The sequence below is a fragment of the Gymnoscopelus microlampas genome, assembly GCF_963454915.1.
Source record: "Gymnoscopelus microlampas genome assembly, chromosome: 20".
Classification (NCBI taxonomy): domain Eukaryota; kingdom Metazoa; phylum Chordata; class Actinopteri; order Myctophiformes; family Myctophidae; genus Gymnoscopelus; species Gymnoscopelus microlampas.
The window spans coordinates 16,665,798-16,685,749 of NC_139957.1; the positions used below are offsets into that span (position 1 = coordinate 16,665,798).

The 19,952-nt window shown below is 38.8% G+C and overlaps 2 protein-coding genes across 2 annotated transcripts; both read right to left on the reverse strand.

Annotated features, from left to right (window-relative positions):
* Window positions 1-421: 421 nt before the first annotated feature.
* On the reverse strand, window positions 422-9,564 carry ezra (ezrin a; the record flags this gene model as incomplete). Its single annotated transcript, XM_084044447.1, has 12 exons — window positions 9,481-9,564; window positions 8,563-8,658; window positions 8,051-8,325; window positions 7,489-7,572; window positions 6,557-6,703; window positions 5,665-5,761; window positions 5,061-5,224; window positions 4,669-4,799; window positions 2,263-2,423; window positions 1,862-1,954; window positions 1,388-1,666; window positions 422-586 (listed from the first exon to the last, which is right to left on the reverse strand). The coding sequence occupies exons 1-12, from the start codon at window positions 9,541-9,543 to the stop codon at window positions 422-424; spliced, it is 1,755 nt and encodes a 584-aa protein (XP_083900573.1). The 5' UTR covers window positions 9,544-9,564.
* Window positions 9,565-13,311: 3,747 nt separating this feature from the next.
* On the reverse strand, window positions 13,312-17,453 carry nenf (neudesin neurotrophic factor). The gene is made up of 4 exons (XM_084044803.1): window positions 17,246-17,453; window positions 16,982-17,042; window positions 15,983-16,086; window positions 13,312-14,405 (listed from the first exon to the last, which is right to left on the reverse strand). The coding sequence occupies exons 1-4, from the start codon at window positions 17,390-17,392 to the stop codon at window positions 14,226-14,228; spliced, it is 492 nt and encodes a 163-aa protein (XP_083900929.1). The 5' UTR covers window positions 17,393-17,453; the 3' UTR covers window positions 13,312-14,225.
* Between the last annotated feature and the right edge of the window lie 2,499 nt (window positions 17,454-19,952).

The following is a 19,952-nucleotide window of genomic DNA, read 5'->3' on the forward strand; positions in this document are numbered from 1 at the left end:
ATTCAGATATAGACTTAAGTCTTCTTGTACGAGGTATGAGTATTTGACCATAAGCAAGGAAACATTAACTACTTAAACCCTGTATACTTTGTTGTAGGTCAAATAGTGAAAATAGCCTATCTACAAGCTCATAAGCTGGTGAGCTTATAGATCTGCTATTTTCACAGAATAGGGACGCTAGGGGTCCATGTGGTTAAACAACCAATATCATATACAGTCTGATATGATGCTCTCTTCCATACAAAGACATAACAGCTCATATTATTGGCTACAACTCTCATTGAGATCAGGATTTTTTCCCTCTGGATATTTGAGATAAGTTGTGTTTGGAATGACATCACACTTCAATTACCAAGTGCTTAATAGGGCCTCCATTGGATCTTACGTGTTACCAGGAGATATTTGGATCACTAAGCTCTGTTTACAAGGCCTCAAACTCATCCACCCTCTGTTTGGTGTTGCCCATGCGGATCTGCTTCAAGGTCTTGTATTTGTCACGACCTACACGGACATTCTCTGTGTGTAGCAGGTCGTTCTGTGACTTCATGCTATCGTCTCTGGCTTCAGCCAGCTCTGTGCTCAGGTCCTGTGGGAAGTGAAGTGGGAAGTGCGTTTAAATTAATTAAGGGTGAGCAAAGTAACTGACTCCACTGAGCACATATTATGCAGGGTGCTGTCAAGATTCAAATGAGGTTAAACACACAAAGTCACAAAAGTTGCTGCCTCAGACATTATATTCAACATCATCACCATCTGTTAAATGTGCATGCTAAGGTCGGCAGTGGCTAGTTCAATTCTTACTTTAATAGTATCTGCATTAGTATTGTGGAGCTAGAGTGACGTTTTCATGTAGTAATGCTTAAGGAAAAACTAATCTAAGCTTGATGCTGGTAGTCACCTGATAACTAATAATTACTATTAGGATAACTGATGGACAATCAGGCATCTGTCAACATAATAAACCTTTTTTTTATTACCCTTTTTCTCCCAATTTAGTCATTATGCCAATTAACCCTCCCCACACATTCCCCCACACAGTCTGTCTATGTGAGACTACTAGTGCAGCAACAAAGATTGCCCTCACCACCCGGCTTCCCTCCCCCGAACACGAGCAATTGTGCTTGTACAGACGCACGGTCAAGCCAGATGCACCCTGATGGATTCAAACTCCAAAACTCCATGTGGTGGACAGGTTCTTTACCCCTGTGACACCCGAGCACCCTCAATGTAATATACTGTCTACAAGTAAAAGAAAAAACTATCTAAATAATATAACTACACTGTAAAATCCTGAGTGTTAATTCTCAGGATTTACAGCATGTATCTAAATAGTCAATGAGCAACATGGAACCACCAATGTATCCCTAGCCTGACTGTTGGTACTGACCTTCAGTTGTTTCTGCAAGCGTTTATTCTTTTCGGCCTCCGTCATGCGTTCCTCCTCTTGGCGGTGGTCGTCGATGCCCTGCGACGGCAGCTCAGCGCTGTAGGTGCTGTTCTCCTCGCTGTGCTCGCTGTGCTCCTCGCTGTGCTCCTCGTGGTCGCTCTCGTCTGAGGAGGAGGAGGACGAGGAGCTGGCAGGAGGAGTGGCGGCGGGTGCCGGGGAGGTCATCACCATGTTCAGCTCCTCTTTCGTCTTCTCCAGGTCCTCCTGCACCTCCATTGCCTTGGGAGTAGGACAGAGAGGTGCAGATGTCACATTGACGTTGACTAATAAACAATAATTACAATTGTCAAACATCACCAGTTAGTGTGCTAATTACAGTAATATAATGCATTTATACATTCATTTCAGTAACTAATGTGATTTGAGGACTCGTCCCATTGTTCGAGATCAGCTGTTGTGCTGTAAGAAACTCACCTTGCTCTGCCATGACTCAGCCTCTTCCTCCTTCTTTCGCTTGTCCTCCTCAAGCTCAGCGATCCTGGCACTGTACTCGGCGAGCTCTGCCGCCTGAGGGAGTGAGAAGAAAACCGTGTCACCACACAGCCCTGTTTAACTTAGCAACCTTGTTTTTCCGACACTTCATTATGTCCCTAGCCGAAGGCCTGCAGTGACGGTTAATGGTTAAGCTACGCAGTTTGTGTATGTGTTTTATTGTGTTGTGGTGTTCACGTTTGTATGACCATTACCAGAGAACATGAACGCAGACTCAGACATATACTCAAACTCTCAAGTCCCTTTAACACTTTCCATAACTCATGGTTGCCAGTGCACTACAATACTACTATAACCACGACTACTACTACTACTTTACCCACCAGCTGTTCCTGACCCTTGAGTTGGTCTTCAGCCTGTCTGACCAGCTCGTCCTTGGCTACGATGGCCTCCAACCTCTCAGCTTCCAGCCGGGCTGCCTCCTCCTCCACCCTCCTCCTCTCCTCCTCCAACTTCAGGCCCCGTTCCAGCTGTTCCTGCAGCTCTAATGGGACAAGTCAGCAATGCACATGAAGATCAGAGTTATGCTGCGTTCACACTAATGGCAACAAAAAAAAAGGCACAAAACGGCCCGGCGTGGCCAACTACATTGCTGCTCAGTCACCATTGAAGTGTTGCTCAAGCCAGTCACACTGCGTAAATGAAAACCGTAGGGCTAAATAGAACAGGTAACTGATTAACGGCAAGAATTAGTTTTTCTTCCTTTTGCAGAACAGAGCAGGAATTGTGGGGAGAGAGAAGGGGAGTGGAAATGGTGAAACAAAAACAAAAACCTTTTGACACTTCACTGCGTCATTGGAGTGCTGGAAAAAAATTGAGACCAGCTCAACTTGATTTGTAGCGCATCACGCCTATCACACAGCTACAGTACAAGCGTCAGTGTCAGTTTGTAGTTTCATGTCTCTGGCTTCCATTGAAAAGGTCTTGTAGCCTGTTTCTGTGCCGCTGCTAATGTGAACGCTGTATTAGATAGAATTTGAATGATATTTAATCACTTTAACACTGTCGTCCCTATTTTGGGCAAATCATAGGTGAACATTTTGGAAAGAAATTGTACATTTTTCAAAAATAACCGATCTACAAGGTGACAACTCGTCACGATGCATGCATTGTGAGCTTGTAGATAAGCTATTTTGAGAAAGAAATATGGAAAATAGTATAGTGCTCAAGGTAAACATCGGAATCAGAATTACAAGTGCGATGCCCGTTTAGAATGAATGAGGTTATGCAATGCCAGCTGTACCGCACTATGTACTCTGACAACATGATGTCAGTGTCATCAGATTGATGACATCAGGGATCTCCATATATCTGATGCGAATGACAAACCGGGCAGCGCACTCAATTGGTTCCTCTGCAATACACACAGCAAGTTTGAAGTCGGATTTGATGGTTATCCAGGTACGCGAAGGACAGATACACATGCACACACGCACTGGAATTTGTATCAGTGACACTGGTGAAAAACATAGTAATAATATACTAACATACTGTAGGCTACTGATAAAACTTCTTTGACTGGACTGGCGTCTTGTGCACTTGCAGTAGTTACATGGTGTTGCATAACCTTTGTTATGAATATGCGCGTATATATTTTTCAAGGGGAGAAGTCAAGTCAACCATCAGCCAGTGAAACGTAGAGAGATGACATTATTGTTGTTTCAGGTCTGTGCATCAGCTGATAAAATCTTAGGTTTTGTAAGGAAAGTGAATCACTTAGTTACACCAACATTACTTGTGAAGTTATGTAGTTAAGTAAATATAAATGCAATCTTTCCTAGCTTGTGGGCAGCTAAACTTCAGTGCTTCACTACTTTCAGAATAATGTGGTTCTTAAGTAGTTTTTCACCATGTAACTAGTTTGATAAAAGTAAAGTAAAGTAACTTGATCAGTTACACTTTCAGTGACAAATCAACATCAAATAGCACAACAGATGATATAAGTTTTGATTGAAAAATAATTCTCTATCTATCCATTTGTAGATTTTACACAGTCATACATTTTATTATTTTTTATTATTTTTTATTATTATTATTATTATTATTATTATATATATTATGATATAATGCAACAAGACTTGTTCTTCCACTCGTGTTCATGAAGAACAGTGAGATCAAAGAGACAAAGATAAACCACTCTCTGCAAATCCTGTTTGGACTCTGTTCTCCATGAAGTCATGAGGGGGGGGGGGGGGGGACGTAGGACTTCAGTTGTTTCAGGCAACACAGGGTGACTAATTCATCAAAAGAAATCTATCTTTGGAGTGGTATTTCTTTAACAGTAGGGGGCAGCAAAATGATTCAGTGTGCTCAAGAATTAGGAGAATGGTTATTTTTTTTATGATTCAATGTTTATCAGGAGAATGATTATTAAGCGTTAGTATATTAAATCATACTTACTAAAAAATAAAACCATGGCATCATTGAGGGCCGCTCTAAGGAATCTAGGATGCTTGAAAATCTTCCTACTGTAGCTTTTCACTTTCCTGCAATACCACTAAGAATAATTGTAATGTAATACAGCTATATCAGTCTCAAGCTCTCTCTAAAACAAAGCTGTTTTTGTTTTTAGACATTTATACTCAATTTATGAGAAAACAGGAAACACCTGTGTGGTTGATGCTCCAAATGGTTAGCTACTTTAGCAATGGGATGGCTTCTTAAGCCTGACTTATACTTAATGTCATAATGGTGTAAAAATGTGGCATTGTGTATAAATTAGGCATTACCTCTCTCTGCTTTCTTGGTTGATGCTTCAAACTTTAAGAGCCTCATCATCATCTCCTGCTTCTCTCTCTCCATCTCTGACTTCTCTTTCTCTATGGTCTCTCTCTTCTTCTTCTCACTCTCCAGCTGGGCCCTGAACAACATGACAAAAGCAATAGGCTGTTTTTTCTTTTTTATCTTTTGACTGACAGACATAAACAGACAGATGGACAGATATGGATTCATTCATAGATACATATTATTCAACATATTCACCCATAAGGGTACAGTATATTGTAATTACCCTAAATTGCATCACAGTACTAATAGACTGCAAAATACAGAATCCTGAATCTGAACCAGTTAGGGTCATTTTTTCACTCTCAGAGTTCCAATAATGGCATCTCTCCCTCACCTCTCCATCTGCTTCAGCTGCTTCTCCTCTCTGGCCTGGGTCTTCATTTGCTGCACCTCAATGCTGTCGCTCTTGCGACGCCGCATGTACAGCTCATGGTTGCCCATGCACAGTGCCAGGATGCCCTTGTTAACTCTCAGACGAGGTGCTAAGAATATGAAATCCTGAAAAGTACATAATGACAATTGACTCGGTTTTGTGGCGTCTTTTTTAATTAGGAGACTTTCACTGGCTCATTTACTTTATTATTATTTATTCATTTACTTCAGACAAACACCATGTACCCATAAATATAAGATTTTGGGGGTAGTAAAAAAGCCCCAAAAATATATTTTAGAGAAAATATATTTGAGCGACTAAAACATGTTTTAAAGAAAAAGTGTTTCATGTTTCTTTATGGCTGATTCTTAAAAAAAGAAGCATTGGAAAGTTTTGGCCTTTTTCTGGACAGACATGTCAATGCAATTGTATAATTTAAATCTAATCATTTTAATAGATTCTTATTATCTTATATTGTGTACTTATTCTTCTGTAAGTACGCAACCTCGAATGTGAATCTGAACATTCCTCAAAGGGAAGGACATCATTATCATGAAGCACTTACAGGAGCTTTCTTATCTATGGGCTTGATGATGAATTTCTTGTCATTGAAAGAAATGTTTCTAATTTCACTCCAGGGAAATCCAATCTTTGGAGTGAGTCTGAAAACACAGAAGGATAGACAGAATAGACAGATAGAGTCATTTGACAGTCAACAGTTCACAGGACATTCATTCAGAGAGAATGAAACACACTTTAGCATGCTCATGCTGTAACACTGAACAGAACTGGAAGGATGAAGTCAATGACCTCTAAAAGGTGGATTGTACAAATAGAATGAGAATCAAAATCAGAGGCACTTCTTTCTCCTTTTCTTTTACCAGATACAATAAATAGCTGCATAGCCTGAGATAACCTGACAGCTTAGGGATGCACAGCATGTACTGGTGCAGATTATACAAGAACGGCAGGGACTGAAACACCCCTCTGTTGTGGTGAATTCAGAAGAATTAGGTCAATGGCCCCTTAAAAACAACAGTCATGCGGTCAAACATGATAGCATACAGGTGATAGTTATTAGGAGAGTGGTACTGCAGGGGTCAATGACTCAAAGGATTGACTCCCAGACTGTTGGCCTTGTCTCGCCTACAGGGCTTCAGGTCTGTTGGCATCTCAATACATGCAAACACACGTAAGGTTTGGTATGAGTTCATTAACAGAATATCAAAATAATATTTTCTTAAATAAATATTTGCATTAATAATGTGGTATAATTTTTAGGGTATATATATATATATATATATATATATATATATATATATATATATATATATATATATATATATATATATATATATATATATATATATATATATATATATATATATATTATCAAGAGAAAGAAAGAATAAGAGAAGGAGTGTGAGAGTGGATGAGTCATATTGCGGCGGAATTACCTGTCGTCCTTCTCATAGATGTTAAGTCCAAGAGCATCTACTCCTAGCCATAGGTCTGTGCCCTTCTTGTTCTTAATCTCAAAGTAATTCACGCCATACATTTCCAGATCCTGGGATATCTTCAGGTACTCCAGCACAGAATCTTCCCTGTTCAGAAAAACAACAAAGATGAGTCAACAGTGAAAGAGAAACAAAAGCAATGTTCTATCATTTATTTACCCTTGTAGTCAATTTGTAACTTATGATATTGAATGTGACATTATCTGATCGCTGTGCCATGAAAAAAAAGGAAATGGAAAATGATTTGATATTGACGCTGAGTATTAATGAGTGAATCAGCATCGTGATTTCACTACCATCATCATTATAATCATCAATCAAATTACCTCAGAAAGAAAACAGTCATACGTAATACATTACCAAGTAATGTGTTGCATTATTTTAAGTTACTTCTGCGTTACTTTCACAAAACAGACTAGACATAATATTAAATGGAAGAGGGAGGCTAAACGGAATATCACAATAATGTTATTGGTATTAAAATACATCTAGCAGCCGGAACTGTCAATATCTTGATTTAATTTAATTTGATTTTGGTTAAAGAAATACAAGTAAACACAATATAAAACCCAGGATATACACATAAAAGCGTAATAAAACAATGTTTTATTGTTTATTGTACAAGTTTCCAATGTGGTCCTGCAACAATGTCATGATGAAACACAAACTCAGAAGTTACAACTCAGATAAAATGCCTTGTCATTAGTGCTTAAAAAACTATAAATAACAACGTTTCTGAAAGTAATGTATTACATGACATAGTAACTATATTAATATTACCCAATTTGCTAACGTAATGGATTATATTACCTAATTACTCATGAAAGTGATATTATTACTAGTGCATTACAACAACACTGGTGTTAACTCACTTCAGCATTGCTCTGTGCTCCTCATGCCAAACTTGTATCCTCTCCTCCCACTGGTCCTTGGACATCTTGTGTTGGTCCAACACTCTGACGTGACAGAAAGCTTATCAGTAACCATTTGGTAAAAATGTAAACTGTCCATGTATACATTGTATATACATTGTACTAACTCAAACACATACAGTACATGGTTGTGACTTACAGTCTTACTGTCTTATGTCTTACTGTAGGTTCTTTCTTGCATATGGTGAATGAGTTTCACAAAATACGGTGGAGAATGAATAATAGAATGGCCCCTTGATAAACAGAAACCAACTGTAGATATCTGACTACAGCATCAACTATGTGTATGTATACACAGAATATAAGTGTGGCAGAAGCCCTGAGGCTAACATAGCAGCCTTGAGATTGGAACTTTGCTCGTTGAACTCCCTGACTGGTTGGGAGAAACGAAGCTACTGTAATAAAATTCAACTTATACAAACCATAATAAAAAAAAAATGAATAGATAAAATAAAGGTCAATAAAAAACATTTAAAAACTAAGAACTCTCTCAGATCATCACCTCTTGGGCAGCAGGCGCTCAGATGTCAGGTAGCCAGACTGGTGCACAGATTTATTGAAGTCCCCGAACTTGGACTGAACAGAGTAGGAGGCCAGTAGCACGGCAGTCTCAGGAGGACAGTAGACTTCATCTGACAAGATGTCTTCTTTCACCTGCAGGAAAAACAGCCTCTGGGTGATGTCCTGGATCAGTTCCTCAGAGGCTTCCTCTGGGTAGAACTTAGCCCGGAACTTGAACTGGAGGGGGTTCTCCTTCCTCACCTCCTGGGCAGTGACCTGAGGAGAGGAAAGGAGAGGTAGTATAGTGATAGTGTGAGAATAATACAGTAGAATAGATTGGAGTCATGTATTGTCATAAGGTATAACTAAAAAGAGCATACAGTATGAAATGCTAAATAATACATACAGTGAAATGGTGTTGTTTTAGAAACATATGTACATACAAACAATTATATGTTTGCATTTACCAAGGGAAATGAGAATACACAGATTCACTCAAATTAGCAAATTGACCTTTTTGTCAAATTTCAGCCATGAGGAAAATCCTTTGCTGTCCACGAACTGCAGTCCAAAGTACCAGACTTCTCGCAGGCCGATGGTTCTCACCACCTTGGGGAGACCGGAGAAAATGCAAGCATATACTGTAGTGTACTGTAACAACAGGTGGAATGAGCATCAGAAACACCTTAACACCACTTAATCCCTATATACTTTATTGTACGACGCTGGGTTGAAAAACGTTAATGGACAATTACATTAAATGTTTCGATATTCTCTTGTCAGCATCTCTGGCATTTGTGCATATCGTCGCTGTTGGGCAGAAACCAGTTATCTCCATTTTAAAAATATATATAAATCAGTGTTATTATTGAACACCCTTTATGTCTGTGTGTATATTGAACCAATATGTTTGTTTTTTTCATTTCCTGAGAAGTTAACTTTCTGGACATAGCTGGTTTCTGCCCGACTGCAGAGATATATACTTTGTACTTAAGCCAAATCATTTGGTAAACGGCATAGCATTGTATTGGATTCTGTCTGGTTTATTACTGTATACTACTGACACCTTTTATTCAATTTCCCAAGTACCTACTCTAGATGTGGCTGTACTCTGTGTAACTGTGCATGCCCTCGAAAACACTCATTCTGATAACCTTTATTTATCCACTTGAAGGGTAGTTATATGAACATGGAGGGGCTTCTACATCAATGCCATAAATACTGCTACTTTAATATACGACATGTTGTAAGCTTGTAGATCAGCTTTTTTTGGTGAGTGACACCATCATACAACAAAGTATAAATTAGGCTTCAGCCTTCAGCTTCACAGTACAAACACAGCTCAACTCAAGTGTGGATTAACAACCTTGCTCAAGGGCAGTACTGCACCCTTGCATTACAAGACTGGTCTGAATGCTACAGCACACTAACCTGGTCATAGAGCTGCTTTCCTGTAGTGTTGGGGTGGAAAGAAAACTCCAGCTCCGCATCCATGGTGGTGACCCGAACATTGACCTGCAGTGGAAAGGGTCATTACAAATTATTGTTTAGTCATGTGACATGGCTGAGGCCCTACTGCCTCTTCTACCTGTGGTCCAAACATTTAGCAAATGTTCTAGTTCAAAAGTTAAAATGGCGTATTTCCTACCTCATATCATGTGTTTTCTTTTCTTGTTAAATTACATTATATACGTTACCTGAAGCCTATTAATAGGGTTGGACAGTTAGAGAGGGTGACAGAGGCTGGATGACAGAGGCCCTCAAAGAGACCATGGTTTATAGTTTTTATGACCCACATATATATATATATACGTTATATATTATTACCGAAAGAGATGGGTCATCATGGGATCTGGAATGGTAGGTAGCAGCTCCCCTGACGGTACCTACAACTGTTCTAAAATATTTCTTCTTTACTTACAGTTGTGTCTGAACTATACCTTTAATTCAGAACTGTGAAGTGGATTGTCCATAAACCATAATTGCTTGCTATCTCACTAGACTTTGGACTACCCTTGTGAAGTACTACAAGGTTGCTCAAAAGGAGATTAATAGTCAGTGCTTGCCAAGATGCCTTTAGACTTGTTGTGAGTAAGATCAGATATTGCAACAAGAGCAATTCACATTATTTACCATTAGTCAATGAATTTGAATATGTTTGTTTAATAGCAAACATAGTTTACAAAGCTAACAATATCTAACGTAATTGTGTAAGCTACTTTAGCAATTTACTGAGGGTCACTTTAGTTATTGTAACTTTGTTGAATGGAAAAAAGGCATCACAATTGGAAATACTGAACAACAATTGCAGAAAGTGTGCAATGACCCTTTGACAGCTCTGAAACAGCATTGACTAGTAACAGAGTTACACAATCTTTTTATGAACTTACACTAGAGCACGCCCCGGGAGCTATAAAGATAAACTCACTGAAACTTAGGTCACAAAACCAATATCCATTTATAAAGACCACAGTCATACGTTGCAACTGTTTCCACCCTCCAAGAGCATTTGCACAAGATACTATCTTTCTTACTGTTAAAGTTTCCGATCTTGATAATGCATTCATTTTCACTAGCAACCAAAGTTCCTTTGAATTTCTCAATGAGTTGGAGTATTTCCTATATCAAAGCAGTTATTAACTGTGTACTGGGGTCTTGTGATTCAGTGATATTGCTGCTTTACATTTTTCACCTTGCTAATGTTTCTATACACATTATACCAGTGATAACTTATGTTTAAACAGGGGCCTAGACATTACACTCATCAAACACGTCAATTCAATTTCAATTCAATTTTACTAAAGTGTCGAATCACAACAAGTTGTCTCAAGACACTTTACATGTAGAGCAGAGACCCAGCATTGTCCCACCCTGAGCAAGCAATTCAATTCAATCATCGTTAATACCAACATTTCCACATTACTCAATAAACAATCAATGTGAGCTGTTTCTCGTGCCACAAAAATGTCAGAAAAACTGAGTCAGGCGTCCATATCAAGAATGACCCCTGCGTGGGTCGCTTTCTCCTTGGAATGCCGATAAGAGGCCTGTTCTAGGTGCTCATATAGAGGGTGGGTAGTTGCGGTGTCTCTTATCACCAAGGTTTTCTAAAGACTCTACTGTGCCACATTTCAAGAATTCCTATTGTGGATATTCTAACAGCAAATACAATAATTTGGGGATTGCTTTTCTTTTGGGCTCTCAATTAACTGATGTGGGGGAAAGGTACAGTAACAGTCCCATTTGGAGAATTAATTACAATTTCCATGTATGCACAATCAAAAGAGAATGTGAATAAAGCCAATTAGAGTATAAAGATTTAACCATGCAGTTATGAGCTGTTTGGGAAGGCCATTCAGGCAATTCACAAGTAATATGCAAATTCACACAGCCAACACAACCTAATTCTTACCATGAAGTAAGTATGACATCGTCATGAATGTGAGGGGTAGGTCAAACTCTGTGTTTGGTTAATGAATACATTCCCGGAAGGCCAGATCTCTCTTCAGTTTGACTCACAAGTTTGAAAATGAAAGAATCTAGAAGACGCTAGAAGCTACTTAACAAATACATAAGCATCTAAAATAAAGCACGATCAAATCTTGCTGATATATTAACAATAGCTATGAATACGATAATAGGCTACTATTCAGTCAATAGGAAAATGTGCTCTCCACAGATATAAATATTTCAGTCACAATATACATAAAAGACGATTTCAGTGCAAGTTAAACGTTCACATAAGGAAGAAACTTTGTTCTAACACATTCAGTTACATTAAACTTAAACATCTTCAAAATGTCAAAATCTTACCGTTTTAGGCATCTTGACTCCGAATGGTACACCAGCTCCAACCAAAAAGAACACCGTCCCCCAACCTGACTGAGAGTGCAGTGGCCTTCCCCCTGGCGGAAACCTGATAAAGAACACTGCACAACTCCCACCGGCACACTCAAGGGTAGGGCTTCTGACCTTTGAACTCAGCTGTAGATGACTCTAACTCACTGTTGTGGTAGGTGTGACTTAACAGCTATCTTCCGGCTTCACCTCCACCATTACACATCCAGTTCCTCAGGACAGGTATAGGCTTGGGTGGGTGGATGAATGCTTCCACCCATAAATGTTCACCTGGCTGTGTCAGTGACTTAACTATTGTGAACTTTGATCAGAGCATGTTAGGCTATATAGCCTCGAGGTTCTATTTATGTATTCCATTTGGTGATTATTATTGCCTGACTGCACAATGGAATCAACAACTTGATGTTTATATAGACTGATATACTACATATATGTATATGTGTCTGCATCTATTGTATTGTCCTGCACTGTACCATTGTATAATACAGAAGATATCTTAAATTGGACATGATTATACGACCTGACCTATTTGCAACAGAATATATTTAAAATGTTCTAGTCTCATGAATGTCATATACAAGGGAGGGTGAACTCTGTCACTTCACTATAGCAACTACTACAGATTAGTCAGCTTGCCTGTTCAGTGGGGTGTGGAACTAGGAGGAATGTACATGTACATCCTCCCGGTGAAAGCCTCACTGTCAGGTGAAAAGATTTGGTCTTGACATCACGCTGCAGAGGAGACTAGTGGTTGTCTGTGCTCTCCCTAGCACCAACTGTAGCATTGACAAAGAATATTTTTTTCATGTGATGTCACGTAGGGTCAATATATTCTATTGTCCAACACTGACCCACCTGCTTTATAGTGGAGGTATACCGTTTCCAATATCCAATTTTGGAATATATCCTGCCTGTTTGTGCAAAATGAATATGTAGAGTGACGGACAGTTCTATGTCTATTATCTACTAACTGTATCACATGACCACATGTCCTGTTGTCAGTATTTGCTTATGTAAAGAGTCAATATGTTCTGCACCATTGTCACCATAGGAAGAATTACCGTACAGGTACATTATGATTACAGTTATAGTTTTGGCATTTAGCAGACACTTTTATCCAGAGCGACTTAAAGAGTGCAAGATTGGAGTAAGCGGCATGGCATGAACCCCAGTCAACCAACAACAGGGTAAGTGGTCGAGTAAATAGATTGCCAAGAAAACAATCATGTGCTGTAACATAACTATTAACTACTGCAACTGACACTTAAAGTGATTTGAAATTAGATGACATAAGACATTTATGAACTGTCATAAAAAGATAATATTGATATAGCCTCTGTATTCTGACACATTATGGTGCTCAGCTAGTTCTAATGATAAATTGTCGAATAAAAAGACACATTGTCAGAGGGTCAAGGTGTATTTTAATGTTAATTATATGCACAAACCATAACGAAAAAAACATTAACAGACTGCTATGGGATGTTTAAACATTCAGAGCATTTGAGTGTGAGAATTACTAACATACGGGCTGCACGTAAATGTCATTGAAGATGGTTTTGTTCACATAATTTGGAACCTTTTATTTTAAATCAATGGGAAGCAAATTGGATACAAATTACAGATTAACTGGCAGATGTCCAGTCAAACAGTTGTCACACAGTGACATGATGTATACTTTAAACATACATACTGTATACTTGTATTTCCTTCATTTGACAAACAAAAGGGAGGAGTATGTATGCTCACTTATGGCCTTGGCCTGAAGACTATCACTGCTTTGTATACACTGTAGTTGCATGTGAAAAAGAATAGCTCATCTAGGATTCTACAATAGTGTCAAATCCCAACTGTCAAATGCAATCCTTGTTTGCAATAAAATAAAAATAATTAAGTGTGCTTTGAATGGATTTCACAGGCGCAACACTATGATCACATACCACTTGGATGATGTTACTATTCAGCTCAAGTAATATGAAAATCCATAAAATAAACTAGTAATATAATATTTTCCTCCACCTGCATTATGTTTCCTTACGTATTGGTGATAACTTTCTCACTGTTGATCAAATGCTGAATGTATGTTTTGCACTGTACTCTATGTGAGGTGTTATCTCTGTATCCTTTGATCCAAACCACCTACAATAATAATTTGTCAACATATCTGCATTTAAATGTATAGAACGTGAGAAATAAAGTGATTCTAATTTAGAGCCTGATAAACAAACCTATAAAGATAAAATACTAAAGGTGTAATATAAAAAGGTCCTTTCAAAATGTGAAAATATATTTAACTCATCTCTTTATGTGAAAATAGATTAGAACTCATCCCTCTTGAGTTGGAAATGAGGTTGGTCCTCAGGTTTGAAGTCCTCATTTGGACTTCCATCCTCATTGAGGATACGAGACGCAGTGTAACCCACGATGGGGTATTTGGTTTTGTATGTTCCCTCAAATACACTGTCCAGAGATGTCAGTTCCTCTTCTGTCAGGCCCGTCTGTCAAACAATAAAAGGTAAGATTCCCATTTAGCGATGTTTTTAAACATTCAAATTACATGTTAACACTTAAATACAAGGCATTTCCCCAAATAGGAAATAGCTTAGGGTTAGGGCGACCTAGAATGAGCACAAAGGTCAAATTATCTGAAATGACTTGATCACCAACACAACAAACAACTAATATTGATGTGTTCACAATCCACGTGTATTAAAGATGCAACATATCAGTTGTAATCATCCTCTTTGTTATTAAACTAGAGTGAGTGCCAATGTAGAAACTTACTATGGATGTTACAACCCTGGTGTCCCTATTTTGGTCATGTCATTATTATTATAGGCACATTTAAAGTCAAATTAAAGTGGTTAGAACAACTCAAGGGGGTGGGTGTTAGGCTGAATGAGGAGGTAGGTCACTGTGGTTTGATAGGTTATCAGGTGGGCACCTCCCTCTGTCCCTCCCATCACAGACACGTTGCTGAAGTAAGACAACACCACCTCCAGATTTTTTTTCCCAATATCCAACACCAGTTCTCTAGCTACACAGTAAAATCCTCAGTGTTAATTTATCAATTTAGTAACTCTGAGAGCCGTCAGCGTGACAAATAAACGATCGGAAAATGCGCTGTGAATATTTAACATCAAATGAATTATTAATTTGGAAATGTCTACGTAAAGGTTGATGCCGCTTTTATTCAACCTTGTTAAATTTGTGTTCTGTGGATGACACAAAATAGCAGTTTAGATTAATGCTTATTAATTGCACTAAATAAATGTGCTGTGTATAACCACTAGCTCTTAGCACTGACTGTGCCTGCACAACTCACTGAATGTAATAAAGTTTTGTGTTTAAATTGTATTGCTTTTTATGTTTCTTTTAACTATGCTGTATATGGTCTATATTATGTTATTTTGAATGGAAAGCACTTTGGGTCAACTTCTGTTGTTTTTAAATGTGCTATACAAATAAAGGTGACTTGACTTGCACTTGCCTGGACACATGTACACACTGACTGTATAGGTCTTACATTGACGGCAAGGCTACACTAAGATAGATCGATACCTTTATTTCAGTCGCCCAGAGGCAACACAGTAGTTAAGAGGTACAGGTACAGAGAAGGAAACTAAGTACTGTCGTATACAGCAATACAAGGCAAGAAAAACAATACAAGCAATATAATACAAGGCAAGCTGCACTGTCAATACAGAAAAACGGTATATAATAGTATATACCTATACAACTATCCTGCACTATGCAGAAAGACTACGACACAAGGTTACTGTGTCCTCATCGTATCCCGACCCAGAATAAATAAACCGTCCATTTCAATCAGTGCAATGTGGAAAAAAAGAAGAAATAAAGGAAAAGTGACAGTGTTCACTTAAGCCCAGAATATCTCACCTAATATTTTCCATATCTACTACAAAAAAAACAAGTAGGTCCCCATTTTTTTATGTGACAGTTGAGTGCTATTAGGTTTTGGCATAAGTGGTGAGACAAGGATAGGGAGCCATTGTCCAAAACTTTTTGTCCTTTTGTTCATGCTCCAACTTATTGCTGCTTTTCATCAACTCACAGTGTCAGATATCAAGTCTGCAGGTTCCAGGGACATTTTAGCCACAGCCCTTGTAGTATCTTTGCCAACCAGGGCATTGTATGGCGCGTCTTTACCATAGAACTCTGCAGAAAACAAAATACAAATGTGTCAAATACATTTTATTTAACTGAATGTCTTATTCAGATGGACTGAGCAGCATTGGAGATGGCCTAAGAATCAAAAGGGACAATATGAATAATAATAATAATAATAAACTCAGTAGTTTAGTGACACCTACTGATGTTAAACATTAACAACTAATGGCCACGCCAAACGAGGTCCTACAATTGTTCATGGGTGACAGAGCTGTGTCAGTGGTGGAAGAAGTACTCACATTTTGTACTTAAGTTAAAGTACCAATACCACAATGTGGAAATACTTTGTTACAAATAATAGTCTGGTATTCAAAATGTACTTGATTAAAAGTACAAAAGGATTAGCATTCAAATATACTTAAGTATTGAAAGTAAAAGTACTAATTTAGCAGAATGTCCCATTTCACAAGTTTCCAAATGTATAAAAATGCTTTGAAAATAGCAGATCTACAAGCTCACAGCGCCTTGTGAGCTTGTAGATCGGCTATTTTCAAATAGCCTAAGTATGTATAGGTGTAACAGTGTTAATAAGTGTTATATATTTAAGTGGTTGTGCATGTTTTGTAATAATAATCCAAATCTACAAAGTATAACTACTAACTAAAGTTGTAAAATAATTGTAGTGGAGTAAAAGTACAATATTTGCCTCTGAGATGTAGTGGAAGTAAAATTATTGAAAATTGGAAACACTCCAGTAAAGTAAAAAATCCTCAAAAGTGTACCTAAGTACAGTACTTCAGTAAATGATGTAGTTAATTTACGCCACTGGCTGTGTCACCCATAGTATATATCTATGGTGTCACCCATGAACTTATCATGTTCAGTGATAAGTTCATGTTCAGGTTCAGTGAGGTCGCAACAAGCCCACCTTTCTGTTATTTACCTTTTCCCTTGGTAACATCAAACACCACTCCTTTTATTGCCATGTAAATAGGCTGTCCCTCCTAAAACAGGAGATCAGATAGATGAATCATTACCTTAAAGCTACTCCATATAAAGTGTGTGCGTGCGCGCGCGCACGCACACAGCCAGTCAGCCACACAAACTTACAGACACACACACACACACACACACACACACACACACACACACACACACACACACACACACACACACACGCAGGACTGGCAGAATCATGGCAACTTACCTCGCTCCCGTCATATTTTGCCAGCTCTTTCTCAGTGAACAAACGGACAGGTTTGCTGGCAGGTTTATATTTCAACTTAATATCTTCCGCCAAGGTAGTGAAATACAGAAGAGCGGTTAACATGACACAGAGTTGTAGCGTTGCCATGGTTAACCAGAGATATATGTGGTTAACCCCTTGAAGTCAACGCGGCGGAAATTGCGCCTCCTTCCTGTGTTGACTGTGTTGAATCCAAGTCATGTGTGCATTTAGCAGCTCCGTTCCGTGAGCAGAAATTGGACTTCCGGTTTTCGAGCTAGCAGAAATAAGGTTTCCGGTTGCCTTCAAAATAAGATCGTGAATTTTTTATGTTTTTTAAAAGACACAAATCTATTTTAAAAATACATTTATGATGTATGCCTTTTAAAGGGCTCATACTAAAACACTTCTAAGTGGCAAGTTAAAAAAAAAAAGACACAATTGTATTTAAAAAATACATGATGTACAGTATGTCTTTTTAAATGGCTTATACTAGATCACTTCTAAGTGCCAGGTTGTTCCAGTTTGAAATTGGCTATTGACCCCCATTAAATATGCACTTAGCACTGTTTTGCACTTTAACTGGATATTGATTTGTGTGTGTTACATATGTATTGTTTTTGTATTGTTTGTCCATTGTTGTAATAATGCTGACTCTAGGCCAGGTCACTCTTGGAAAATTATGATGATATAATATTGTTTATTGCAGAAGCAAATAAACAATGATAAAATAGATCACAAAATATGCTACAAATAATAATAGTAGATAGCGCAGGTGAGATAAAAAAAAAGAAGGATTTGGGGTTTATAAAGTTGATCTCATCTATTTAAAAACTAAAATACAATACAAATACAAATGTAATCAGAAAAAAATACTTTCCATAGTTTTCAAACGACCCACCATCCCGACTTGACTTTGGCCAAGGGTGAGACCGCCGTTGGGGCCGTCAGCAGCGAAGTTGGGACCTCCATCCACCCTGCGCCATATACCGAGGTGTTCCTCAGCACGAGTGATGCGCGGGCTGACCCGTTGCCCGCGGGTTGGACCGCGGGGCGAGCGGGAGAGTCAAGAGATCAGAGGCAATTATTGTGGGGCGGGATGGTGCGGGCTGCGCAAAGACGCAAAAAAATAAAGAAAAGAAAAAGCATTTGATACCTTCTCTCTCTCTCCCATTGTTATCTCACTCTCCTATCTCCTACTCTCCAGTTCTTTCCTCCTGGCTGGAATCATCTGGGCTTATGTTAAATGTGTTGCTTATTTGAACAATGATGCACAGCTGCCTTTAATGTAGCCTAATGATATCCCCACTGCAACTTTAGTTTATATTGGAGTGTCCCTTGTCCCTTGTGTGTGCTGTTGTAGTAGGACTGGACACACTCACTGCTCAGTGTTGCCAACTTAGCGATTTTGTCGCTAGATTTAACTTCTTTCCAGACCCCCCCAGCGACTTATTTAGTGAAAAGCTTCTAGCGACAAATCTAGTTACTTTTTCTGGCCCAAGGGGTCACTCATAATAATTGTAGCATCATATTTTGCGCATTCGGACAGAACAGTTGAGATTTCATTAGACCACATCTCTGGCAATTGTACTTGAATTCTTATAATTTTAATGTGTATATGGTCTGTCAAGTTTATATTTTCATTTGGTATCAGTCATGAATTTATTGGAATTTATATCAAGCCGGATTTTTCCACGTGCGTAATTACGCACGCAAGTGCATGCAGTAACATAATAATACACAACGTGTACTGTACATATGTAGGCCTAGTAGCTATAGCTCACTGCAGTAAAGCTTTTTGGGGGTCTTATTAGGGACCCCCAAACTCCAAGCTCCACCTTAGCGCCGCTAATGGAGCGGTTTCAGAAAAGAAAAATGAAAAAAAAAAAAAAAAAAAAAAATCAACAAATAGCAGATCTACAAGCTCACAACAACTGTTATTGTGAGCTTGTAGATCTGCTATTTTCAAATAGCGTATGTATGTTAGTGGTTCATAATATAATAATTTATATCTGCGAAGTGTAGGATTATTATAATTATTATTATTATTATTATATTATAATTGAAGTAAGCGCATCGGTTAGTGTGAGTGAGTGCATTCCCATGGCCCGGGTATGTCTGTCTGTCTGTCTGTCTGTCTGTCTGTCTGTCTGTCTGTCTGTCTGTCTGTCTGTCTGTCTGTCTGTCTGTCTGTCTGTCTGTCTGTCTGTCTGTCTGCCTGCCTGCCTGCCTGCCTGCCTGTCTGCCTGCCTGCCTGCCTGCCTGCCTGCCTGTCTGTCTGTCTGTATTCTTTATTAACAATGATTATTAACACCAGTTTACCAGTGCCCAGTCTTCCTGGTGCCCAAATTTCCCTAGCGCCCACTCATATCCACCCATAAGTGCCCACTCTTCCAAGTACCCACATGTCCCTAATGCCCACACGTCCAAGGTGCCCAGTTATCCCTAGTGCCCAGAATCTTTCCACCTATACCAGAATAAACCATGGGCCTATTTAGCCCATGCTGCTCATCCCAGCCTGGGTGCACAGTAGGCAAAAATCAGAGCTCTCCTTCTCTCGTAATTCCCCACAAATCTGATATTCTAATTTTACTATAGTGCCAATTCCATTGCCCATCATGGGCAGAGGGCATACGATTGCACTGGTGATCAAGCTTTACCTTGATCATTGATTGAGGTGATTGAGATG

Excerpts from the sequence above, each read along its gene's own strand:
- nenf (XM_084044803.1), bottom strand. The coding sequence starts at position 17,392 with ATGGCAACGCTACAACTCTGTGTCATGTTAACCGCTCTTCTGTATTTC. Across the intron at positions 16,087-16,981 it reads TGATGTTACCAAGGGAAAAG|AGTTCTATGGTAAAGACGCG; the intron begins GTAAATAACAGA and ends TGTTTTCTGCAG. Across the intron at positions 14,406-15,982 it reads CAGACTTGATATCTGACACT|ACGGGCCTGACAGAAGAGGA; the intron begins GTGAGTTGATGA and ends ATTGTTTGACAG.